This window comes from Parasteatoda tepidariorum, chromosome 7, assembly GCF_043381705.1.
Source record: "Parasteatoda tepidariorum isolate YZ-2023 chromosome 7, CAS_Ptep_4.0, whole genome shotgun sequence".
Lineage (NCBI taxonomy): Eukaryota > Metazoa > Arthropoda > Arachnida > Araneae > Theridiidae > Parasteatoda > Parasteatoda tepidariorum.
The window spans coordinates 46,074,710-46,097,356 of record NC_092210.1 but is presented as its reverse complement, the minus strand read 5'-3'; the positions used below and the strand labels follow the sequence as shown (position 1 = coordinate 46,097,356).

Genomic DNA, 22,647 nt, shown 5'->3' with positions numbered 1-22,647 from the left:
GTTTAAGTTTTTGATATATATATATATAAACGAATAAGTAAAGTATTGTAGCATCTTTTCTCACTCGAATAGCAACTTGCGGCGTACCTGAAAACTTTACTTACATCCTAGATTTGATTTTCATTTACAAAAATATTTACCGTCCCTTTTATAAGTTACGGAATGAACTTTAAGACAAATATTTATGTCATTGCTATAATGGCTAGGTTTAAAAAATGCTTGTTGTTTGATAAATATGTTAAATTGAATTTAATAAAATGCAAAACTAGTAACAAAATATTATTTTTTTTTTGGATTTATGAAAGTCAAGACAGGTAATGAATTTTTTACTGTCATATTATAATTTAGATACTTGCCAGCGGTTGATTCAGTGTGCCCAATATTACCCTTCACTGATCCTATATGGATAGGCTTCTTTCTAGTACTTGTACAATAAACTGTTTCTATGGATTTCAGTTCTTTTTCATCTCCAACCACTGAACCAGTACCGTTGGCTTCAATGTAGTCAACTTGATCAGAATGTAATCCACTTTTTTTCAAAACAAGTTTGTTCATATTTTCCTGCATCGTCAGAGAAGGAACGGTCAACCCTAAAAGAACACCTACTTTTATATATTTCACCTAAAGTATCTTTTTTAATCACCGCAATCAATATTTAGTGTCAATCAATATTTAAAAACCACTCTTATTAAGTATTAAGAATCCTCGCCTCGAATGAAGTCAAATATTTCTACACTATCAGTCGCGTTGCAAATTAATATTGAAGCGAGAAAAACTCTTGAGAAACACGAACACACTGCGTAGCGAAGGGTCTCAAATTATTTTTTAGGCAACAAAGAAACACTTTCAAAATCATACGACTTTTTCAACCACGATGAAAGACCAAAATGAATTTAGTTCCCCGATGAAATTTGAAAGAGTTTCTAATTATCTTTCTGTCTTTTGATTTTAATCGTTTCTGTTACTCTTGGCAATCAATCAGGTTTTTCTTTTATTTTTTCAGTATGAATCTTTTTGCTGTGTTCACCTTGATTCATTGAGTGTTGTCAGGTGCATGAAATAATCATGACTATCATTTGTCACTTAAGCTTGAAATACTAAAACTGGCTCACTAATCAGGCTTATGGTAATCCTTACAGAAATTTAATGTATTTTTGAGGTTTATTTGAAGTTGTTTTGAGGTGTCATGGTTGATTTGAAGTTTAGTCGAAGTTGATTTCAGAAACAACCATAAGATATCAAACTCCCAAGGTATATAATCCAGGTGTATGAAGTTGCTTCATTCACACTTAAGGTTGTTTTGTGGTTAATGGAAATCTACTTTAGAGCAACCCGGCTTAGGGATGTTGTTTTCGAGGCGTACGAATTATTTTTTCCACACTTCAAGCAAATACGCATATTTGAGGTGTGAATAATTGCACTCGATCTAAACTAAAATTATTTTTGTGTTATATATGAAGGTATATTTTGTAATGTGTAATTGAGGTTGAATTTGAGGTTTATTATCGAAGTAATTTTTGGTGCAAAACATAGCCTTATTTTCTACCTGAAGTGTATTTTACATCTGTCAACCACAAAACAACCTTAAAAACACCTCATTCTTTCTCAAGGGACGCGCCTGAAGAAATCATTTACTTCGAATTATAAGACATTGTTTATTAACATCAAATAATAGTAAGCTTAAATAGAGTTAATCAGAGCATTAGAGAAGAGAAGTCACGCAAGTTTAGAGCTTCAACATTCATATATTGAATATATTGTTCATATTGAAAGCGAACATTCAATATTCCACCAGGAATTACTACAGGGTTTGGCTGATCGCATTGTGTGGTTTACAATGCAGTTATTTCATGCGTTGCGAACCATCAAAGCTCGCAATAAGGTCAATTTATATCAAAGTCTTTTGGAAAAAATAAACATATGAATTTTGAAACTCTTTAGAGTGCAAAAATTGCCTGAAACGACTTATTTGTAAACATTTATTCCTTGCAAGAACCATTCAACCAAATTGTCAAAGAGAATTTTAATTGACGATAACCTCTGTTGAGAGAAAAAAATGCAATAGATGCTTTTTGCAGCGTTCAGGAGTACCTTGTATCATTGACATTATGGTTAAGAGTTCAGGCTGCTCTTTAACTACTCAGTATTTTGATTGATAATAAATTCAGTTCGGCGATAATATGAAAGAATTCTTATTGTTACTGTTGGAAAACAATTAAAACTTTTATTGTAAAGAGATTAAAAGCTTCAATTAAATTTTTATCACTTTATTCGCAATGTAATCAAAATTTCTCAACGAACTGAACCTGAAAATTTAAAATTTCCAATTAGTGGCTAGTGGCCTGGAAACTCTAATTATTTAGAACCCACTTTTTCTCAAATGAGTCAGTGACAGATAACGATAGGTCTTTTTCCTTTATTAGCTTTTTTTTGCAAATTTTTTTTCGCTTGAATTAAATTATGTTTTTAATAAAAATTAATATTAGAAATGATTTATGGCTATGAAAATTTAATTCATCAATAAAAATAATATAAATATGTGACAAAATTTAGTTAAACATACTATATTTAAAGAAATGTATTTAAAAATATTTGGGAGGGCAAAATACATTTAATGTATACATTACAACCTTGATATATATGAATTGTTAAGAAATTCTCCTTCCACATGAATCTTTTCGCAGCAGATTGATGGATTCTGAATAATCGAAATTTTAAATGGAAACATTGGACATTTAAAAAAAAAAATTGTTTTCCAGAGTCTTTTTCTGCATTGTTGTACTATTATCGTTAAACGATTTCCAAAAAAAATTATGGCCAAAAGTGGCGGGTTGTTTGTTTAATTTAAGCCGCCACATTTTTTGCTGAATCACCACGCTGTGAGTGGCTTTTTCATGTCTACAATGATAGTATTGATGTGGCGATATAACGATAAATTCCGTTTTCTGCGATAAAAAAAGACTGTCAATTGCTCTTTCACCACTCGAAAATAGGAAATGAGTTGTTAGAAAAATGCTCGATATTTTGACAGGTGATCAACTTCATTTGAACATATTATAGCAATAAATTTTGTGGGGGAATAGAAAACCATTGAAACATGCATTGTTATCAGAAATAGAGCTCCAGCTGAAAAGTGATCTTTCGGGCTAATTGAATTGTGGTCAAAATTTATTTGCTCGATAATTTCTATTCGATGATAATGTAACGATAATTACTGCTTCTTATTATAAAAAAAACTTGAAATTGGCCTTATTGTCAAGCACTAAAATGCAGCTACATTTTGAGCTTCTTACCAAGTCGGAAATTGGTCAGAATTTTGATTGACGTTTGCTTCTCAATAGCAAAAACAAACGAAAATAGGCTAAAACTTATATATCTTTAACTAATTTTAAATAGTTCGCGTTTTTATTGATGATAAGTTCTCTTTGGCAATAATACGGGAGAAATTTTACTTGTAACTATCAAAAAATGGAGAGGACTTGTATAATAATTTATCATTGAAGTAAAGTCAATAAAGTATTCTAACTAGTGTCAAATTGTTTTAAAGTTTGAGGAATAAATTCTGCCTTCATTGATAAGGAAATGATAAAGAATGTATTGCAAATTTTGCCAGTTAAATTTTGATTACTCTAGCCAGTAAAGAGTAGTCATAACTGTAATTGCAAGATTCCATCATTAAAGACAGAAAGAAAAGAAAATATACTTAATACCTTATAGACGGAGAATGTTCTTAAAGTTCCTTTTGAAAGTTACTTTTCTTATTAAATGCAGTGGAGGAGTTTTTGTTACCTTCACTAACGAATCCGGATGTGAAATATTCAGTGCCGAGAACAGTTGCGTAAGCCCGTCTGGCCATAGAAGCCCTTTGCAAAAAAATAGCAGCTACACCATCACTTCTTATCGTGCCATCAGCTAAGTAAACAATAATTATATTAGAATGTTTATACTCCTTATATCACAACTCATACCATATAAGAATCTCGTTATAAGAGCCAAAACGATAAAACCAAACGAATTAGAAAAAAAATCATAGTTTTCTAATGACTTATCAATTGTTATAAATAATGATTATTTTCAGGTTTAAGTGTTAAAGGCTTCAAGCGCACAAACGCTATCGTTTCGACCTGACGTAGAGGAAACAGAGACCGTTTATCCACACTGAAGAAGGTTCTGAACGCAATTTTTATATGATGCATGCTTGTTTACTACATATGATGCATGCTTGTTTAAGGCATTCGCTGTGTCACATGGTTAATGCTTATAGTCAACAATAATATATCAAAGCGGTCATTAGTTTTCTGCACAAATGGGTGGTCCTTACGATCTTGGAACTGTTCAATTTCGAATGTTCTTCATTACTAGAATCTTCATTATTAGAACGTTCTTTATTTTGAACGTTTTTCACAATTAGAATTGACGATAAAACATGTCTGTTCAGAACCACTTTATTTTTTTTTCACTTTTCATGTTGTATAGCTTTATTTAAGGTCTATTTCCCTTGCATAGTTTTCCTCGTAAATTAGTAGATAACCAACCAGTTTATTAAAGACGAATAAAGTTTTATATTTGTAAGCTAACTAGCGTCATGCCAAAACATAAAAAGCTGGTAGTTAAGTTTTCACACGAGAGTCTAAATACTCACTTTTTACCGCTCCAATTATTTTAAGTATATATTTCTGTTGGAGAACCTCTGCTAGGGATTTCTGTTCTCAGAATATTAACTTGGAGCAAAGATTTTTCAAATATCCTCTTAGAAATTTTAATACTAGTCTTTTAGTTTTGGGAGAGCGTTTGTCAGCTTAATAGTTAATTAAAAATCCTTAATTTTCTATTTGTTTACATATTTTTTTGTAATAAAAACTTGTTTTAAAATTATTAAAAATAGCATAAACGATTTCAAAATTAATTAAATAAATTGAAAAAGCGAAGGAAAAATATAAATAAAGTGAATAAATACAGTGTAAGGACTCTATCTACAACTGAGCCTAAATTATTTGTAAATATAAATTGTTGATTTTTATGACCAACCTATCCCAAAATTTACTAATACCACAGAAGTATAAATTTGCAGCTTACACAACCATAGAAAAAAGTCTTTCCGTACATATAAGTTAAAAGTTAATAAAAGTGAAAATTTAAGAATCCCTAGTTTGACATAAACTATGCAAATAAAGAAATAAGTTCTTACCATCCTCATCAAATGGAGCGCAAATACCTGAAGTGGAAATTATGCCAGCCTTTATCATAAGATGAAGATTTTGCGGAAGCAAATTAATTTGACAGCTGTTAACAATTGCTCCATCTATTTTACCATCTTTTAAATCGGTGTAAGCTGCATAGAATGCTGCTAATGAAGAAGAACAGGATGTATCTATCACCATGCTTGGACCTAAAATATATTTTAAAAATAGGTACTTCAGCTCAAGTGACCTAACTGAGGACCTATGACATATATAGTAATTATATATTACTTCCATCTAAAACTTCGTTGCAGTCAATTTTATTACTATTTCTGTAGAATGGCCAAGGAAGAACATCACGAATAACCAAAGGAAAAAGAGAAAAGAATGACAAGCAGAAAAAGAACAAAAGAATGAAACTGTTTACAAAATGTACATGGAGCGAAAGCTTCTTGCGACGATAAGTTCACAATTTCATTTTCAGAAGAAGAGTGCGCACTTTTTTCACATACATCATATAGTTATTCTCTTTCATGACATATGATCCACATATACTTATCCAGAATCGTATATCGTAGGAAGGAATCATAAGATCGGATGAAGATGCTTTAAATTCTCAAAATATTTATTAAATTGAATGGTAATTCAGTTCCTAAAAGACATTCAAACACGAGAGTGGGTCGTTAAAGGTCCCTGGATTTGGAAATCGCCTTCTGTTAATTAGAGAAATGGCTATAATTTTATGAAGGTTTAAAAATTTCCTTCGCATTGCTTTGCAATCGCAATTCATTCAATCCTAAGACACGTTTAAAATAGCAAGGAAATGTGCTATACTTTTTTTTTCAAATAGAAATTTTATTCTCTTAATCTTATTCTTTATTTGAGAAATCTACTATGATCCAGTATTATTAGAATGAATTCTTAGTTATTACTATGAGCTTGAAAGACAAAAATAGTATAGTTTTTTGAATCATTTTTATTACAGATTTAAAAATTTTTTTTTCTTTATTAGATAAGAGTTCTTTCTTCCAGTTTAAAAATTTATTTCTAATGAAAAAAATAATCTATGAAAATAAAAGAAATTCGTCCCTCTGTTGACTCCTTAACTGCTTGTGCTAGGGTCAAAAAATTTAGACACCAGTCGAGAGAGGATTGAGAGAGTAAAGTATTTCTACAGATCCCAAAAATTGTTTAGAAAATTCAACTAAACTGTTTAGGAGAGGGATTTGAAAGATGACATTTTTCCTCATTGTTTTTTTCATCCGCCATTGTTTTAAATTGAACTTCTAATGATTTTGCAAATTTAAATGTTTTTAAGAAAAGATCAGTGATGCTTGTTAGCTTAAAGCTGTAATTTATCGAGAAAAGAGTTAATTTCACGCACTTTAATACTTTATTTATTCATTTTGTGATATAAACTCAATTTTCAACGCGAAGGTTTAGTTGCAGACTACGTCAGTCACTAAATTAGTATTCCCAGTGTTACATAAGTACTTCTGCTTTATTTATCTATAGTTACGCATTCGAAACATATTTTAATGAAACTAAGCAATTTAAAATCAACTATAATACTATTAAAAACAGAAAAAAGTTTGTACTAAGATGCGAAATCAAAAGAGAAAGGGTACTTTCAGAAAGCCGAAAAAATTCGCCGTGGTATCTTGATGCCAATGGTGCTTAAATGATTTTGGTAATAGGTACTATTTGTATTGTGGTATTAAGTACTTTTTTTAATAGGTACCAATTGTACTTATAAAGGGTACTTAGTTTTAATATCAAGATACCAAATATAGGTACTGTGGCAATAAATTTCTTATGGTCACCAGAAAGTAAAGTACTTGAAAAAATTTCAAAAAACGTGCTTTGCTTAGCTACTAATTTAAAGTCACTGGAAAGAATAACAAACAATACCAAGGGAAAAAAAGTTGGACTTACTTCCCCCTAATCTATTATTTGTGAAGCAGTGAGGGAGCAAAAGCAAGCCCTATTCGCAAAAAGTAGCCCGCAAAGGTTTTTTTTTTGTGTTTATTTTAATTGATTTGGTGATGTTGCTGCTGAATTTTCCCTCTACAAATAGGTGAGTGGTGCCCTCTAGGTCAAAAACTCTGACCTGAAATAAGGTGTATTGTGATTTCTTTCCAGATATTTCACAAAGTTACGTATTATAAGAGTGTAAATACAAAAGTTGTGGATCGGTGAATTTCACGTAAGATGAGTATCCAATATGATACATTTTGTTTAAGTTTTTGTTTGCTTCCTCAGCTAATAAGTAAAAAAAAAGAAAAAAGTAAAAAAAAATGTCCTACAAATAGTGTATTTTTTTCACAAGTTATTTAGCAGACAACGCTTTGTATTGAAAAAGTGTAAATATGAAAGTTGTCGCCTAATCGCCTAAAGTGAATAGCTAAATGATATATTTTAGTTAAATGCTCCCTTGACCTATTGTAAGATTTGGCTAAAATTATCACCTTTTTAAACAAATTTCTTTTTTACCAAAGTTAATACTGAAATGAAGTATGAAATATTTTTCCAATCCTATTTTTTACGGCTGTTTTCTTGATGCTTTGAAAACACTTTTTTCCACTAAAAAAATATATCCTGATTTCACAATTCTCAGTACACCCTATGACGAGGTCAGCGTAGGTCAAAAGACGCGACGTGAAAGATTTTTTTCAAAAAAAAAAAAAAAAAAAAAAAAAAAAAAAAAAAAAAAAAAAAAAGATTACTACATCCTCACCAAAAAATGGTACTTTTAATAGGGTTCTTTGATGTCTCTTTGACAATTTTTATTATCAACGTGATATTCTACTCAGTTAAATATCGTTATTTCAAACAAAACTTAAGGGAAGACAGATTACGATTAAAAGAAAATGATTTTTCATTTTAAATATCAAAACTACCAGTTGTGGAATATTAATATAGTAAAAGCTCGACATAACAATCCGATTACTCCAAACTGATATTATAACATAAGATGTGTGTACAAAAATATGGTAAATATCTCCTATATAACTAATAAGTACTGAACTCATTTTGACAAATTATGCAAAACTTATAAATAGGAAGCTGCAAGATTGTTGGCCATATCGCATGATTTTAATGATGATTTTTAAATATAAATATAATTTCAAAAAATACATTATAAGAGATGTACAAAATAAATTATAAGATAAGGAAACGTGGGCCGTGATAGCCCAGAGGTTAGAGAATCGAACTCCGATCCGGAGGAGCTAGGGTTCGATTCTCGACTCCGCTTAAACCCATCGAGTACATGCTATATACATGCTCGTAAAATCTGTGGAATCGAAAGTCCTCTGTTCGGTCCCTGTGCAGTTCCATGGATAAAACCTCTTTCACTTTCAGATCTATGTCTGAATTGAAGATGTGACCTAAAGAATGTGTGGTTCTGTCAATTTTTTTCTCTCCAACATTTAGTGTGGTAGCAAATTTTATGATTTAGCATTTGAGTTAAGCCGATATTGATTACCACTTTTATTAGATAATTCAATGATCTATATAAAGCAGGGTTTCTTAACCTGTGGTTTATGAATCCCTAAGGGGTCCATGAGTCTTATTTTGGGGGTCCGCTAACTACTCCTAATTTTTAAAACGTTTGGAAGCCTACCCATTGCCTGTAAAGCGATCTATGGCAGCTATAATTCCGTTTGCTACGGTGTATCTTTGCGAAGCGGTATTTTCGACACTCGTGACAATAAAAACAAAACATCGAAATCGATTGAATGTTGAACAAGATATGCGCGTTGCTTTGTTGAAAACTATCCCCCAATTCAATTTGTTGATTAAGGAAAAGCAGCAGCAACCTTCACATTAAAAATTTTAATTATAAAAACTTTGTATACTATTAAAATAATAAAATTAAACTAGGAGGATCCGCCCCCTGCTCGCTAACGCTAGCCAACCCCTGAGAATTGCTACGCAATCCTATGTGGTTCACGCCGCGCTCGCTCGCCAATGAACACAATGTTCTAGCACAAAGGCATAATATATTATCATCAAAGACATAGTATTTTATCATCAAAGACATAGTATTGTACTTATGTAGAAGAATTCTACCAATGTTCTTATTGGCTTTTAAAAAAGTATGTTAGCTATTTAGATTGTACATGGTGAAAAAATCAAAACATTAGCTAAATACGAAACATATTAGCAAAATAAATTATCAAATATTGCTTCACTAATATTCTGCATTTTAAAGCGTGAAAATTCAATGCATAAATAAACGCGAAATATAAAAAAATTCAATGCATTCAATACAAACACTTAAACGTTTTTTAGACGTTTAGGTAGCTCCCAGTAGAAAAATATCAATTCAACAGCGGCCTTTTAAAGCATTCTCACTTCAATTAATTAATTAATTCCTAATTGAGTTTAAATTAAATATTGTCATGTTTTTAGTGCATGAATCTGAATTGAACAACCTGATAATGCTCACTCTGGTTATTGTTATCTGGTTGCTCACTACGTGCTCTTGCGCGCCGAATCCAATCAATTAAAAATGAAAACTGTTGCCAGCGCGAGAAAAGAAATATCATCGGTTTTATTGATACATACATGCATACGTACGTATTAGCGTTTTATATAATATAGATGTTTTCTAATAATGGATGGTTTTTGCAATAAATGTTTTCACAGGAGAGTGGTCCGTGACTTCTTAAAAAATTTTAAAGGGGGTCCATTATATCAAAAAGGTTAAGAAACACTGATATAAAGGGACTGATTAATATTTGGTGATGATTTTAAGTGCTGATGAAATTTCTGGCATATTTAGATACTTGCATGTCATTTTAATAAACACTTATACAATGTGTAGAGTTAAAACTTTCTGGTTTGCAGCAATCCAATTGAGTCAACTTCAGAGTAGGATATAAAAGAGCTGATTAATATTTGGTGATGATTTTAACTGCTGATGAAATTTTGAATATATTTAGGTACTTGCCCGTCATTTTACTGAAAATGTGTACAATGTGTAGAGTTAAAACGTTCTGGTTTGCAGCAATCCAGTTAAGTCAACTTCAGAGTACCTAATGCAGCAGAAACTATAAATTTTCAGCTTTTGTATATAATCTGTGATGATGTAGTTCGTTATTTTCTAGAAAGTTTCATCAATCTACAAAGGCATATTTTCAGGTCAAGCTTTAAGATCAATGGTTATTTTAATGTGGGGGGGGGGGATAATCGCAATATATATGGTAACCTCGAGCGCCATAGAGGACCACGATTGTAACGCTGACGTTCATTTTTCTTATGTTTGGGGCCTTATACGGTGGCTCTTTTGGCTCTTTGGGGCTCATTTTTCTTATGTTTGATCTCGGTAATGATGAAGCGGACCAGTTTACCAATACGCGACTTTCTTTGATATTGATCTTCCGATGTCTGTCTCGTTGTCACACTGAAAACATGTAACGTGGGAAAAAACTGTTTTGGACTGAAATACTTAATTCTTAGCTTCACCAAAAGCAGTGTGGACAAAAAAAAAATTTCCCAACTATTTTTCAGCTGTCGGAGCGTAGGAAATATTTTACTGAAATTAACACAGATTCTTACAGGACATGGAAATTTTAACAGCTGTTTGTTCAGGTTTAATTTAATGAATTTTATTTTACTACTGCCGTTGAACAGCCAACCTAATTTTGGGCTTACGACTAAGAATGTTCAACTCCGTATAATTGTAATTTCAAATCCAATCCAGAAGGCAAGGGAACTTTTAGACCAAGTATTGAGGGAGATTTGCCTTCGTGGAGGACTTTTTGATGGAACTTACTCGCATTTGCATTACATGAAGAGGACAACCCCGAAAACCTTCCTCGGTTAGCCTGATAGCAAGGGGGTTCTAACCCATGATCCATCTACCACCGTATCACTGCACCTTCTGCCACGTCAGCACTGTTGTCAGTACGAGCCGGGTGAGGGATTCCAATCGCAGGGATTCGAACCCGGTTCACGTCATTGGGAAGTGAGCTCTCTATCCCCTGAGCTATCACGGCTCTAATTTAGTGAACTGTAATCTTTGCTCCTGTGGTCAGAATGTTGAAACTCTAGAACACATTATCTTTTATTTAATTTATATTCAAGTCAAAGAAAAAACTTAAAATACAAAATTGAGACAATCAGTTTTTTCTTCTTCTTTTTTTTGTGACTACCTGTTTAGTTCTTGATTGTTAAATGCATTTAAAACTTAAATATTTTACGCAATTTTGTTTCCAATTTAAACTTCAAATTTTCTTCTATTTCTTTTTAATTTAAAATTGTACTTTGTCCACTCACATCTGTAAGTCTCATGTTGTACTTTGTGAAACATGAGGAGTTGAGAAATAAATTTAAATAATAAAAAACATAGATTAAGTAGCCTTTATCCAAACGATAGTTTTAACGAAATGTTTTTTTTAACTTCATTTTCAGCTTTAAGTCTAGCAAAAAATGATATATACTTAAAAAGTTGTCAATTTAGGTTAACTTTCACAATAGGTCAAGTAAGCATATTTGAATTAAAATATATCATTTTGGGAAAGTTTGCAAAATTTACCGATCTAAAATTTATACTTCTTCAATACAGAGCTTTGTTTGTGAGATAACTGGGAAAAACAAACAAACACAAATATGCTCTATTTAAGGCCACGTTTTTTGACCTTAGAGAAAACGCCCAGCTCTCCCTAGGAGGAAACTTAGGTATGTCATGTTGAAGCCTTACTAAAGCATTTAAAACGAAATCCTTTGATTGCAATTTTTTTCCGTATTAAAACCCCGAACTATCGACCAATCAGTTTGGTGCATGATTTTTCACTGTTGGTTAGCACCGATTAATTAATTAATTATTTATTTTTACCTCATACTAAGAACAGATATCCATTTAGTTGTAAATAAATTGGTATACTTACCGTGCAAATTAAAGAAATATGTTATGCGATTGGCATTTACAAATTTTGTCCAAGAGTATCCCTCATGCTGTAAATCTGACTGGCAATAACCCAAAATAAAGAAATCGGTCGAACTGTTTGCATTGTAAACACCTATATTTGCACCATATACACCCGGAAGATCATAACCTGAAATTATAGATGGAGAGTCTATAATCGGATAATAGTTTCATTTGTTGGCTATAGGCAAATATTTAAAATTGAATGTGATTTTTTTTCTCTACACAATCATATTTAAATGTCTTATTCAAGATAAAAATAAAATTTTTAAACTTGTTGGTATGTGAAAACATATGTAATTTTTTTTCTCAATAAAATCTGCATTAATGTATTAACATAAGTAAAAAAAATTAAAAAGTTACTTTCACTACTTTTTGAATTTTTCTTACAACTTGAAAAAATACTTTTTTCGTGCAAAATTGTAAAAGTGAAGAATACTTGCGTAAAACACTTTTTTTGATTTATCAAAACGTTTATGTGACTTTCTATCAAAACGTTTAGTAGGGAACATATTAAACTTCTGGAAAATAATCGTCTGAGTTTTCTTTCATTATTAGCAGCAATAATTCTAAAAATAATATGCAAAGCAACGCAATATGTATTAGTTTAGGAAAGACAAAAATATTATTGGATCACTGAAAATAACTATAAAATTTTAAAAACATAAAATATTAATCTGTCTGCCATCTAGTCATCTGCATTGTCGTTCTTACATGCTACCTGGTTGTGGAATAAAAAATTATGATATACTAGCATATTAATACTCTTTCAAATCCACCGTATTAGTATAAATAGTTTAAATAATTGAAAACAAAAGACTGTTTAATATTAACCACATTCAAGCCTTGAAAAAAAATGAAAAACTTTTAACGATCATTGTTCAAAAAATAAATCAAAGTTCGCATTAAAGCAATACTGTATTTTTTTAAAAAAAAAAAAAAAAAAAAAAAAAAAACAATTTAAGCTGTGAAATAAGTAAATATTTCAAATTTAAATAAAAGATTTCTTTAACAATGACATGCTGGACAATTGGCGTTGAAAAATCAATGCGGCAAGAGGTTTCAATATAATCCATTATTTCATTAATAAAATTTCTCTGAAACAGAACACAAATAACTTGAAATTTCAATTTTTCCAAGTTTTTAACGTCTTTTTCCCTGATGTTTAGTTTAGGTTTTATATCCCATGTGTGTTAACTGAGTTTAAGCTCTTTTAAATATGATGCATATGAACCATGAGTAAAGATTTTTGTTTTAATTTGTTGTTTTTTTAAAAAACATTTTTTTCAAAATTTCTCTTTATAAAATATGTTCGAATCTTCTATAAGTTATTATCTTTATAAAATATTGTACAATTAAATTCGAATACGTTTGCGTATATTTTTTACCTTGATTAAACCTCTGCGAATGTGATTGAATGACACGAAATACACATTGCGGTATAGGATTTTAGTAATCATCCGCAACCTGCATAGAGTTCCGTTTTATTTCATTTTCAAATTATACAAATATGCTTTTAAAATTATATAAAAGCTTTTAAAAGTTAAACACGTCAGACAGAGACTTAATCCGTGCTATCTTTTACGATATATATCATAGAATTACTAAAAAAATGGGGTTATAGTTTCTTAGTCTTACTGGAATTCTAGACTTGGCAACATTATTTCGATAAATAAGGAGAACATTCGTTCGTGAAAAAGAAGCATCTATATGTTTGAAAAGCACTGGATTTGATCCGACCACTAAAAAAGGCGTGTCTTATGCTGACATGCAATTAACAAATCAAATGCTAAATAAAAATTTTTTATTTTTGCTTCTTTGTAGAAGAACACCTTCTGCAAGAAAAGATGTTTATTATTCGTTCATCAGTTTCTTCGGAAAGGCGTACATTTGCATTGACGCATATTTATGGAAGCCAAACAATAGTCTTTATTCAATCAGTATTGTTTTCCTCATTTCACACGATGTAAGAAAGCAAGCAAAAAGAAGACTGTGCCGTTGCAAAAGTTGATATGCTTTCGCGCTCGAAGCTTGGTATCCATTTGGCGCGCACTTAGAGGCAAACAGGCTCACTCCATATCTATAATGGCTTTTTCTTAATTTGCAACATGGTGAAACTCTCATTGATTTTTAAAAAAGCTGGCAATTCATCAAAAATCTCCTTTTTAGTTGGTAAAGATGTTTTTCTTATTTTTTATTTTTATTTCCAATGGCAGACATGAATGACAAATTTGTAGCTGAGAACAATACAAAGAAAGAACAAAAAACGGAAGCAAGAGCAACAAAAAAAGAAAGAGTCTTTAGGTCTCTAATAATGTATCTCGCCCGCCAATAACGTTCCCACAAGGGCCCAGGAGGAAGTGCAGGGCAACGTCTCAGATTGTTAGCGTCCCTTTCTTCTTGCAGATTACATAATAGACAAAAGGGGCTTGAAAAGATTTTGATTCTGTACAGGTGTTTTGATAAACAGTCATGGCCAGTGGCAAGGCGATAAAGGGCCACAGATTTTTCTCTTGGCCATGACGGAATATCTTTAATTCCTTCCAGCCAGTCCTTATCTTTATTTGCTTCTTGAAGTTTTGCCTCAAATGTTGTTCGAAGAGAGATTTTTATTAGCCTTTTTGCGGTGTTGAAAGGAACTGGCTTAAGAGATATTTGAAGAATTTTGGCGGCTTCTTTGGCCAAGAAATCTGCAGTTTCGTTACCTTGAAGTCTACAGTGAGCTGGTACCCATTGCATGGCGACATAAAGTAAGGCATTGGGGAAAGATTTTGGTGGTTTAAAATTGTTTTCCTCATCTCTGTCAGATTCTGCGTTTTACAAAAAATTCTTCTTGAAAATAAACATAGATGTATCAACAGTATGCCCCGTTCAATGTTTACTGTAGCAGCATCTTCTGTTAATTATTACAGTTCCCACCCATAATTTCACACTAAACAATGTATCATTATGGCTTCGACGAGTCTTCAAAAGATCATCACATTGAGACCGATGAAAAAAGAAAGGAAATCCGTTCAAAGTTTGGAGATGGTTTACATCTAAGAGCTACGTAAGATCCTGCTAGATTTATTTAATTAAATTATTATTAATATTATTAATCCAAACAGATAACCACGTTAGGCTAAATGTGATTTTACCTGCATCGGCAAATGCCTCATAAGTCACTTCAAGCAGTTTTCTGCACCCTGGGTCCATAGAATTTATTAATGTGTGTGGCATACTAAAGAAGTCCACTTCAAATTTATCCAAGTTCCTTATACATCCAGATGATCCAACGGGATTATCATATACACCTTAAAATAGTATGGAATACATAAATTTAGGTTTAAAATATTTTTTCCATTACCCTATTTTCATTCTTACCTTAAATTTAAAACTGGGAAAACTTTAAGAACAACATTTGCAAGGCCCTGCAATTTTCTCTCAGGCGCCATAGTTTCATCTAACACTGTATTTCCTTAAGTTTTATTCACTGAGTAAAGATTTTATTTGCGAATTACAGAGAAAATATTTTGTTTAAAAAAAATTTATTTACTGTTAAAATGAAAATACCTGTAGGAAGCTGAGTAATAGTGTTTGTAAATACTTACATTTTTTTGAAAACATGAGTTGAATAAAAAGTATTTGTAAAAATTAATTTTGATTAAATAAAGAATATTTTATTTTATTCTGAACTGAAAAAAAATTAATAACTGCAAAAGTATTGTTTAGGTGTTAAACGTATTGTGTTTTTTAAATATGAAATTCAAGTTAATGTTCTGATACAGTGCTAAAAGGGATCTCTCCAATTGAAGAAACTTGTTCCGTCCCGAGCATCTGATTTCAGTCAGTGACGTCACGGCGGCGCCGCATCAACTTCTCGCTTTAAAAATAAATTATTCATCATTTAACTAGTATTCTTTTTTTGAAACTTATTTCAATGCATTCATTATTTTTCATATTCTTTTTATTTTGAGGCAATATTCTTCTCATCTGATTGGAAAAAATTTAACAGTAGTAGTCAAATATCAGCTTGCGCGATAGCGACCAGTAAGAATTATAAAGCACAAAATGAGAAAACGTAATTTTTCATGTTTTACCTCGGAAAATATAAAGGAGACATCAAATGAATTAGGAAATGTATTATAAGAATTTATGCTGCTGTGAATAAAAAGCATTATGTTTTTTGTTTTTCGCTTAGACTTTTAAGAACTTTTATTAGAATTTTGCTATTGATAACGAAAAGAAGAAAATGCAGTAAGTTTTCATATCAGTAAGTTTTCATATCATTTACTTACGATTTTCGAGATCTCTGTGCTGCGTGACGTCATGAGGTGAGGAATCGTAGCTTCCGTTTTGAGCTAGGACTGAACCAGCCCTTCTCTAACTTCTCTTCAGCCCTGGTACTGATATGGATATTTTTGTTTTTTTCAGCGCTACTCATTCATTTGAGTAAATTTTAGTACCATCTTCATTGTAAAAGCCAATTTAACCCTTCTAGGAATTTTATATTTCTTTATTTTTTTTTAAATTTCTTAAAAATCCTAATTTATTTAATTCTATTTAAATCCTAAATTTATATATCTTTATTTTTTCATAACTATTATTATGGTACTGGGACATGCTACAGTTTAAAGCCCAGTTAATATCACTTTGAAATATGAATTGAGAGTTTGATTAATTATTTGATTGGTAATTAATATTTCTTTCTCTTTATTTATATTTTGTGGTTTATTCAGTTTCTCACCAAGTGACTTTACTTACTTTATTGTTGCATTGTGTTGGATAAATTTGCCCCATTTTGATATTTTATCATTATCTACGCCATTAAAAATCGTTATACATGCAGGTTTCATGACTTTACGTTGATTTAGTAAAATACTCGAATCAGAAGATGCGAAGTTGCAATCATTATCAGTATTTTTTATGCAGTCCGCAATAATTACTGCAATCAGTATCAGCTTTTGTTGCAGAGAATCATACATCCAAGCTAGTTTTAATAAAATAAAGCTGAAGGAAATTCCTCTGAATTACTAATAGATACCATGAGCTTATCATCATAGTATTCGTCACTGCTTTTTATTCAAATGCCAGAGGATACCTAATAACATGAACTAATGTGAAATGCAAGCTTTACATAATTTATTTTTACATAAAATAGTACAATCCAAATTAAGCATATAGAGAACATAGTATAAGTTGTTGAAAAAAATTAAGATTTCGATAAAAATGAAAGTACGATTTCATGTGCAATAAAGCATTGCTTACAACTTATTGTCGCTTTGAAACTAAACCGTGGTAACTCAAAAAAGCAAGTTTCTCAGGAGAGCGATTTCTAACTTTTCAGGAATTTCCACCGCAGGTTGACTCGAAGATATGGCGACTATTGCAAAATAGTTTACATTTAAAAAAAACTTGTTTTTTTTGCATTTTTCAATGAACTAGGCTTGATTCCTGTAGCATTTATAATTTTGTGGTAATTTCGGAATAAGTTAAGGTACTTTGAGTTGCAACACTTTTCTCTAAAACTTTTATCAAAAGTGGAGAGTTATTTCAAAATACAACGATGTTCTTCAAAATTTCCTCCCCAATATTACGTACTTCATTTCAAATTTTAACATACAACAGTGTAGAAAAAAAATCGCTCTCCTGAACGACTTGCTTTTTTGAGTTACTACGGTTTGGTTTCAAAGTGACGTTATGACTAAAATTAGGAGTTATTCATAAAATGTAAGCAATACATTATGAGTTGAAATTAAAAAAGACACTAATTTTCCTTGCTCTTACTTTAGCAGAATAAAATTAATTTTTGTAATTGAAGAATATTTAGTACTTGTATATTCGATAGGAGGAATTTTTTTTTTAATATTAAAATTTCTTGCCCTTTTTCTCAGGCGCTCGTTAACTGTTGCCTAGCTTCACCTACTATCCACCTTGTCGCGACTATTTCTTTAAGCAACCTTTTAAGATCACCAATTAGAAAAATATCAATTATCGTTTAAATCTATGTAATATTTACTCTATATTGCATTTATTTTGGCATAATTTTATCAAGAAATACCGTTTTGAGTAAGATTATAAATAAATTTGCACAACTCAAGGGCATACCTTTTGGAAATCTTTTGTTATCATAAAATACAAGTTTCTTTTTTGCATAGATACCCTCTTTGAGTTCTTTTATGTTATCACAACTTGGAAAACGGCCTGCCATGCCACTGATGACAATGTCATCAGGTTTAAGATCTCCCACACAATAATCATGGTAATCCTGTTCACACTCCTCAACTGCAAGAGGAAAAAAAACCATACATAATTTAAAAAAATTATTATATTTCCCCCCAAAACCTGATAATAACATCTCAAAGAATCAATTAAAGTTCAAGATTATTTTTTAAGTGAATGAAAGTTCATTATAACGACAATTCATAACAGCAGATTAAATTATCGTTATAACGAGCTCGTCGCTATAAGCAATTACGCGTATTTAATGTTAAACCGGTAGTAAAATTACTATTTTGATTTAGAGTACATATTTAGAGATGACTGATTTTGGAGAATTATGCTTTGTACATTGTGACATTATCTTTGAAGAAGTTTCGAAATCGTAATAAATTATAACAAGAAGTAAAAATGAAATGAAATGCAATAACTTATCACGTTATTGGTAACAGTGAATGTTGATTTTTATAGTAAGTTGTCAAAAGGGAAATAAGGGGGCATGTCTTTCTTAGCATAGCTCTATTGCTAGTTAGTAATTTGATTGAAGTATGTCAATATTTATTCACCAATAAGGTTTAGATTAAAATTGATGTCGTTTTGGCTTTATAAATATACCTTTCTGGGTTGTAATAAATGGTTATTTAATAATTTATTAAGTCTGTCCACACTACTACCGTGGTTTGTACACATGCTAGTACACATAGTGTGTACACATGTTTGTGCACATAGTGTGTACACATGTTTGTACACATAGTGTGTATTCATATTTGTACACATAGTTTGTACACATGTTGTGGGACTAGAGTTAACAAAAATCGTTTTTTTTTAATAAAATATATTAATTATGGAAAAATGAAAATATTTCGTTCTTCCAGATATAATCTACCAGATATAAACCGGAAAGCAGATAATCGTACAAATTATTGCTAAAAATACTTCATGAATAAAAAATTATATAAATTTTTTTTCTTTGCAAATTTTTAATTAATGTTCACACTAGCCCACCTCTCCCTTATCTGTTATTGCCAACAATTAAACCGGTTTTCATGCTTTCAGTTTCAACATCTTTTGCAGTAATCGATGCTATTTTTTTATCGAGTTTTTTATTTTTTTCTATTTGAATGTTAATTTTATTCACCCATTGTACATACTTTTTTGACTTCATTTTTTAATTGAATATACCTTAAGAGCGTATAATGTATATTCTAAAAATATCTATTAAGGGAGGTCATATCAGAATACTTTGCAATTACGAAAGTATAATTAATTAAAATTAAAAAATATACGTCAGCAAATATATTCGGCTTAATTTAGTACCAAATATTTTCTGTGATTCTTCAAACGCCATAATTGTGAATCCTATTGTGGATATTTTAAAATTAACTATTGCAAAAGTTTCAACACTTGAAATGAATGCAAATAAATACACTCAAAACTGAAGAATTATTTAAAAGATATTCTGGAAAAATTTTGCTTATCTAGGAGATTTAAATTTTATATTTTGGTTTGGATAGTATTCTTATACATGGGAAAGTGGAGTACAATATTTGAAATAGATCCCTTCTTAACCCCCACGTAGAATTTTTATTTTATTTTAAACTGTCACCCAATTAAAAATTTATTTAACATTAGCTGATAACCGGTTCTCAGTACAGGGCGAAAAATCAATAAATCGGTACTGAATAAAACTACGGATTTATGCACAAAATTGAAAGACATAATCAACACAATTAATGATCGAAGCTTAAATAATTCCAATATGTTTTATTAATTATTATATTTTGTCCTCCCCGGTGATTTCATGTTTTTAGATTATGCAAAATGAGTTCTTAGTTGTCAAAACTTCAATCAAAACTTCAAAAAGTCAAAACGTCATAAGTCAAACTTCGGAAGATTTTGACTTCCCTGAAGAAAAGATTTACTGGTTTCAATATCATTGGAAACATTTGTATTGAAGCGTTTGCTGAGGTCCACTCATTGTAAGCAAACTTTACCCCAAACAATTTTCACAGCTGCTTACTACCCTTGAAGAGCCGTTAAAATCTCTTTCCACATTTTCCATATTAAAACTGAACAGTAGTGATTCAGTTTCAATTGGTACTAAATAAACCAATGTAATACATTGTGCCTATATTAATGTACTTGAACTTATTAAAACTGCACCGATTACACTAATACCAGCACAAAGTATCGACAATCAGGGTGCTGGTTCTTTTTACCTGAATATGTTACAGGACATAAAGTTTCGTATATGGTAATTTTAACTGTAAAATCACTGAATCACTCGAATTAAATAAATATTGCTGTAAAAATTGAGGTATAAAATTTAACGGTAAAAATGGGTTTAACGGTAAAATGAATTTTACAGATGACGCACCCAAACTGCTGGTACTTTATATGGTAATTTGATCCGGAATTTTTTACAGTGTAGTGACTAATACCAAAATTAATTAAGCGTTATTAGCTCCAATTTTTTATGTTTCTTTTGAAGGAATTAGTAGTATTACTGCAATATTTTACTTCATAGTACATAATTTTTTTTTGTTCCAATTAGTATCTTTTTTGATGCAATGAGTACCTTAATTAAGCATTAAGGGCTTCAGTAATTGAATTGTGATTTTCATGATTTTCCTGAATATATTAGTACTAGATTTCATTAATTTAGTATATAATTTATTTTTTAATTTCAAATACCGTTAACTTAAAATTTTTTATTAATGTAAAAGCCTTTTTAACCCTATGCCGCAAATAGGACACCGATGTCTCTTTCATATATACTTTTTCTGGAGCTGAAATTTAGAAGCAAAAATATATTTTTCTATTTTTGAATTCGAAAAAACAGTCTAACAGTTACAAAAAATATCTGTTTGATTATGGGAATAGTATTTGTTCTAAAATATAAAATCCAAAAGAAGTAGTTTTAATTGTTTTTTATTTAATCATTTCGTAAAAATTTATCAATAATTGATTTCGTAAATTAAAGAAATTTCAATGACGAATAACTGTAATTAATTCTTGAAGATTTTACTTTAAACGCAGAAAAAGACAGCGGTGTTGCATGTTGTATTTGATCATTGAGTTTATCTGATACAAAGGCTAAAAGTGGTTTCGTGGTTTCACGTGATTTCAGATAGCTTTAGTAATTTCATTTCGCTGAAGTATTCTACGTATGCTACCACATTCACGTTGATCAATGAGTCTAACTGATATAAAGGGTAAAAAACAACTAAATATCAAAGAACATGCAATAAAATTCTTTTTTTAATGAGAGCTATAAGCTAAAAAAACACCACTGATATTTACTTAAAAAAATGAAGAATGGTGCAGTTAAATTTTTATAAATAACTGGTTTTAAATCCATGAAAAAAGTACATTTTTCTAACATATCTCCCGGATGACTTAAATAAAAGTTTTAAATGATTTTTAGAATCAGGATCTAAAATTACCACCTTTCAACCACTCTTTAAATTTCCATATGAAAAAATAAAATATGAAAAGATAACTGGGTTTAAACCCATGAATAAAGTACATTTTTTAAACTTATCTCCCCGATGAATTTAGCAAAAGTTTTGAATGATTTTTAGGATCGGGAACTAAAATTACCCCCTTTGAACCACTCTTCAATATGATAAAACAAATGGTTCTGGAGTTAACAGAGACACACAAACTACTCATTTTATTATTATAGAATTAAATCCATACTGTAAAAAATTTTAAATTTGAAGTTGAAGAGTTTATAATCCTTAATTTTTAAAATTTACAATAAAAAGTGACTTACCTAAGTTCCGAAACATGTTAAAATAGTTAATTTCTTCCTGTCTTTGTCTCAAAGTTTGTAAAAATATTTATAGGAGAAAAGTCTGACGTAATTTCAGTGTTGCATATACCCCTCCTTTTTAATTAGGTTTTGTTAACGTAAATCTCCAGAGGAAATTAAAGCGTTGCATAACTACAGTCATTAAGAAAGTGTTGTATTTCTATTTTCTTCAATGATTATTTGACGCTATTATTTATACAAATTATATATTTTTCCAAACATAATTGAGTCAATAGGTGTAACATTCTTATAACGTGCGTAATAATGCGTCAAAGATGAATGGTTATGGATATTAATGACTAACTACCATAAAAATATGCTTATTTTCTTTAATTAGAAGGAAGTAATTCAAGAGGTATAGATTAAAGTTCTATTTTCAGCAGTTTGGCTTAGTATATATTTATTAGGGCAATTAAGGTCTATTTTAGTTTAAGTTTGGCATGTATTAACCTTAATAGGTTTTTGTAACGTATTTGACCTTTTCTTACATTTTTTGAAATTCTTAATATATAGTCCCA

General features: G+C 30.5%; 1 protein-coding gene across 4 annotated transcripts in view; it reads right to left on the bottom strand.

The window, feature by feature from the left end:
• The window catches only part of LOC107451272 (fatty acid synthase), an 87,334-nt gene extending 65,125 nt beyond the window's left edge, over positions 1–22,209 (bottom strand). For 2 of the 4 annotated variants that reach the window (XM_016067319.3, XM_071183369.1), the window contains exons 1-7: positions 22,091–22,209; positions 18,202–18,378; positions 15,252–15,407; positions 12,077–12,244; positions 5,189–5,389; positions 3,790–3,912; positions 357–602 (exon numbers count right to left, since the gene is read on the bottom strand). In XM_016067319.3, the coding sequence (XP_015922805.1) occupies positions 357–602; positions 3,790–3,912; positions 5,189–5,389; positions 12,077–12,244; positions 15,252–15,407; positions 18,202–18,378; positions 22,091–22,106 (1,087 nt within the window). In that variant the 5' untranslated portion in view covers positions 22,107–22,209. The remainder of the gene's footprint in view (positions 1–356; positions 603–3,789; positions 3,913–5,188; positions 5,390–12,076; positions 12,245–15,251; positions 15,408–18,201; positions 18,379–22,090) is intronic. The other 2 variants (XM_071183367.1, XM_071183368.1) reach the window with 2 other exon arrangements.
• Positions 22,210–22,647: the final 438 nt, after the last annotated feature.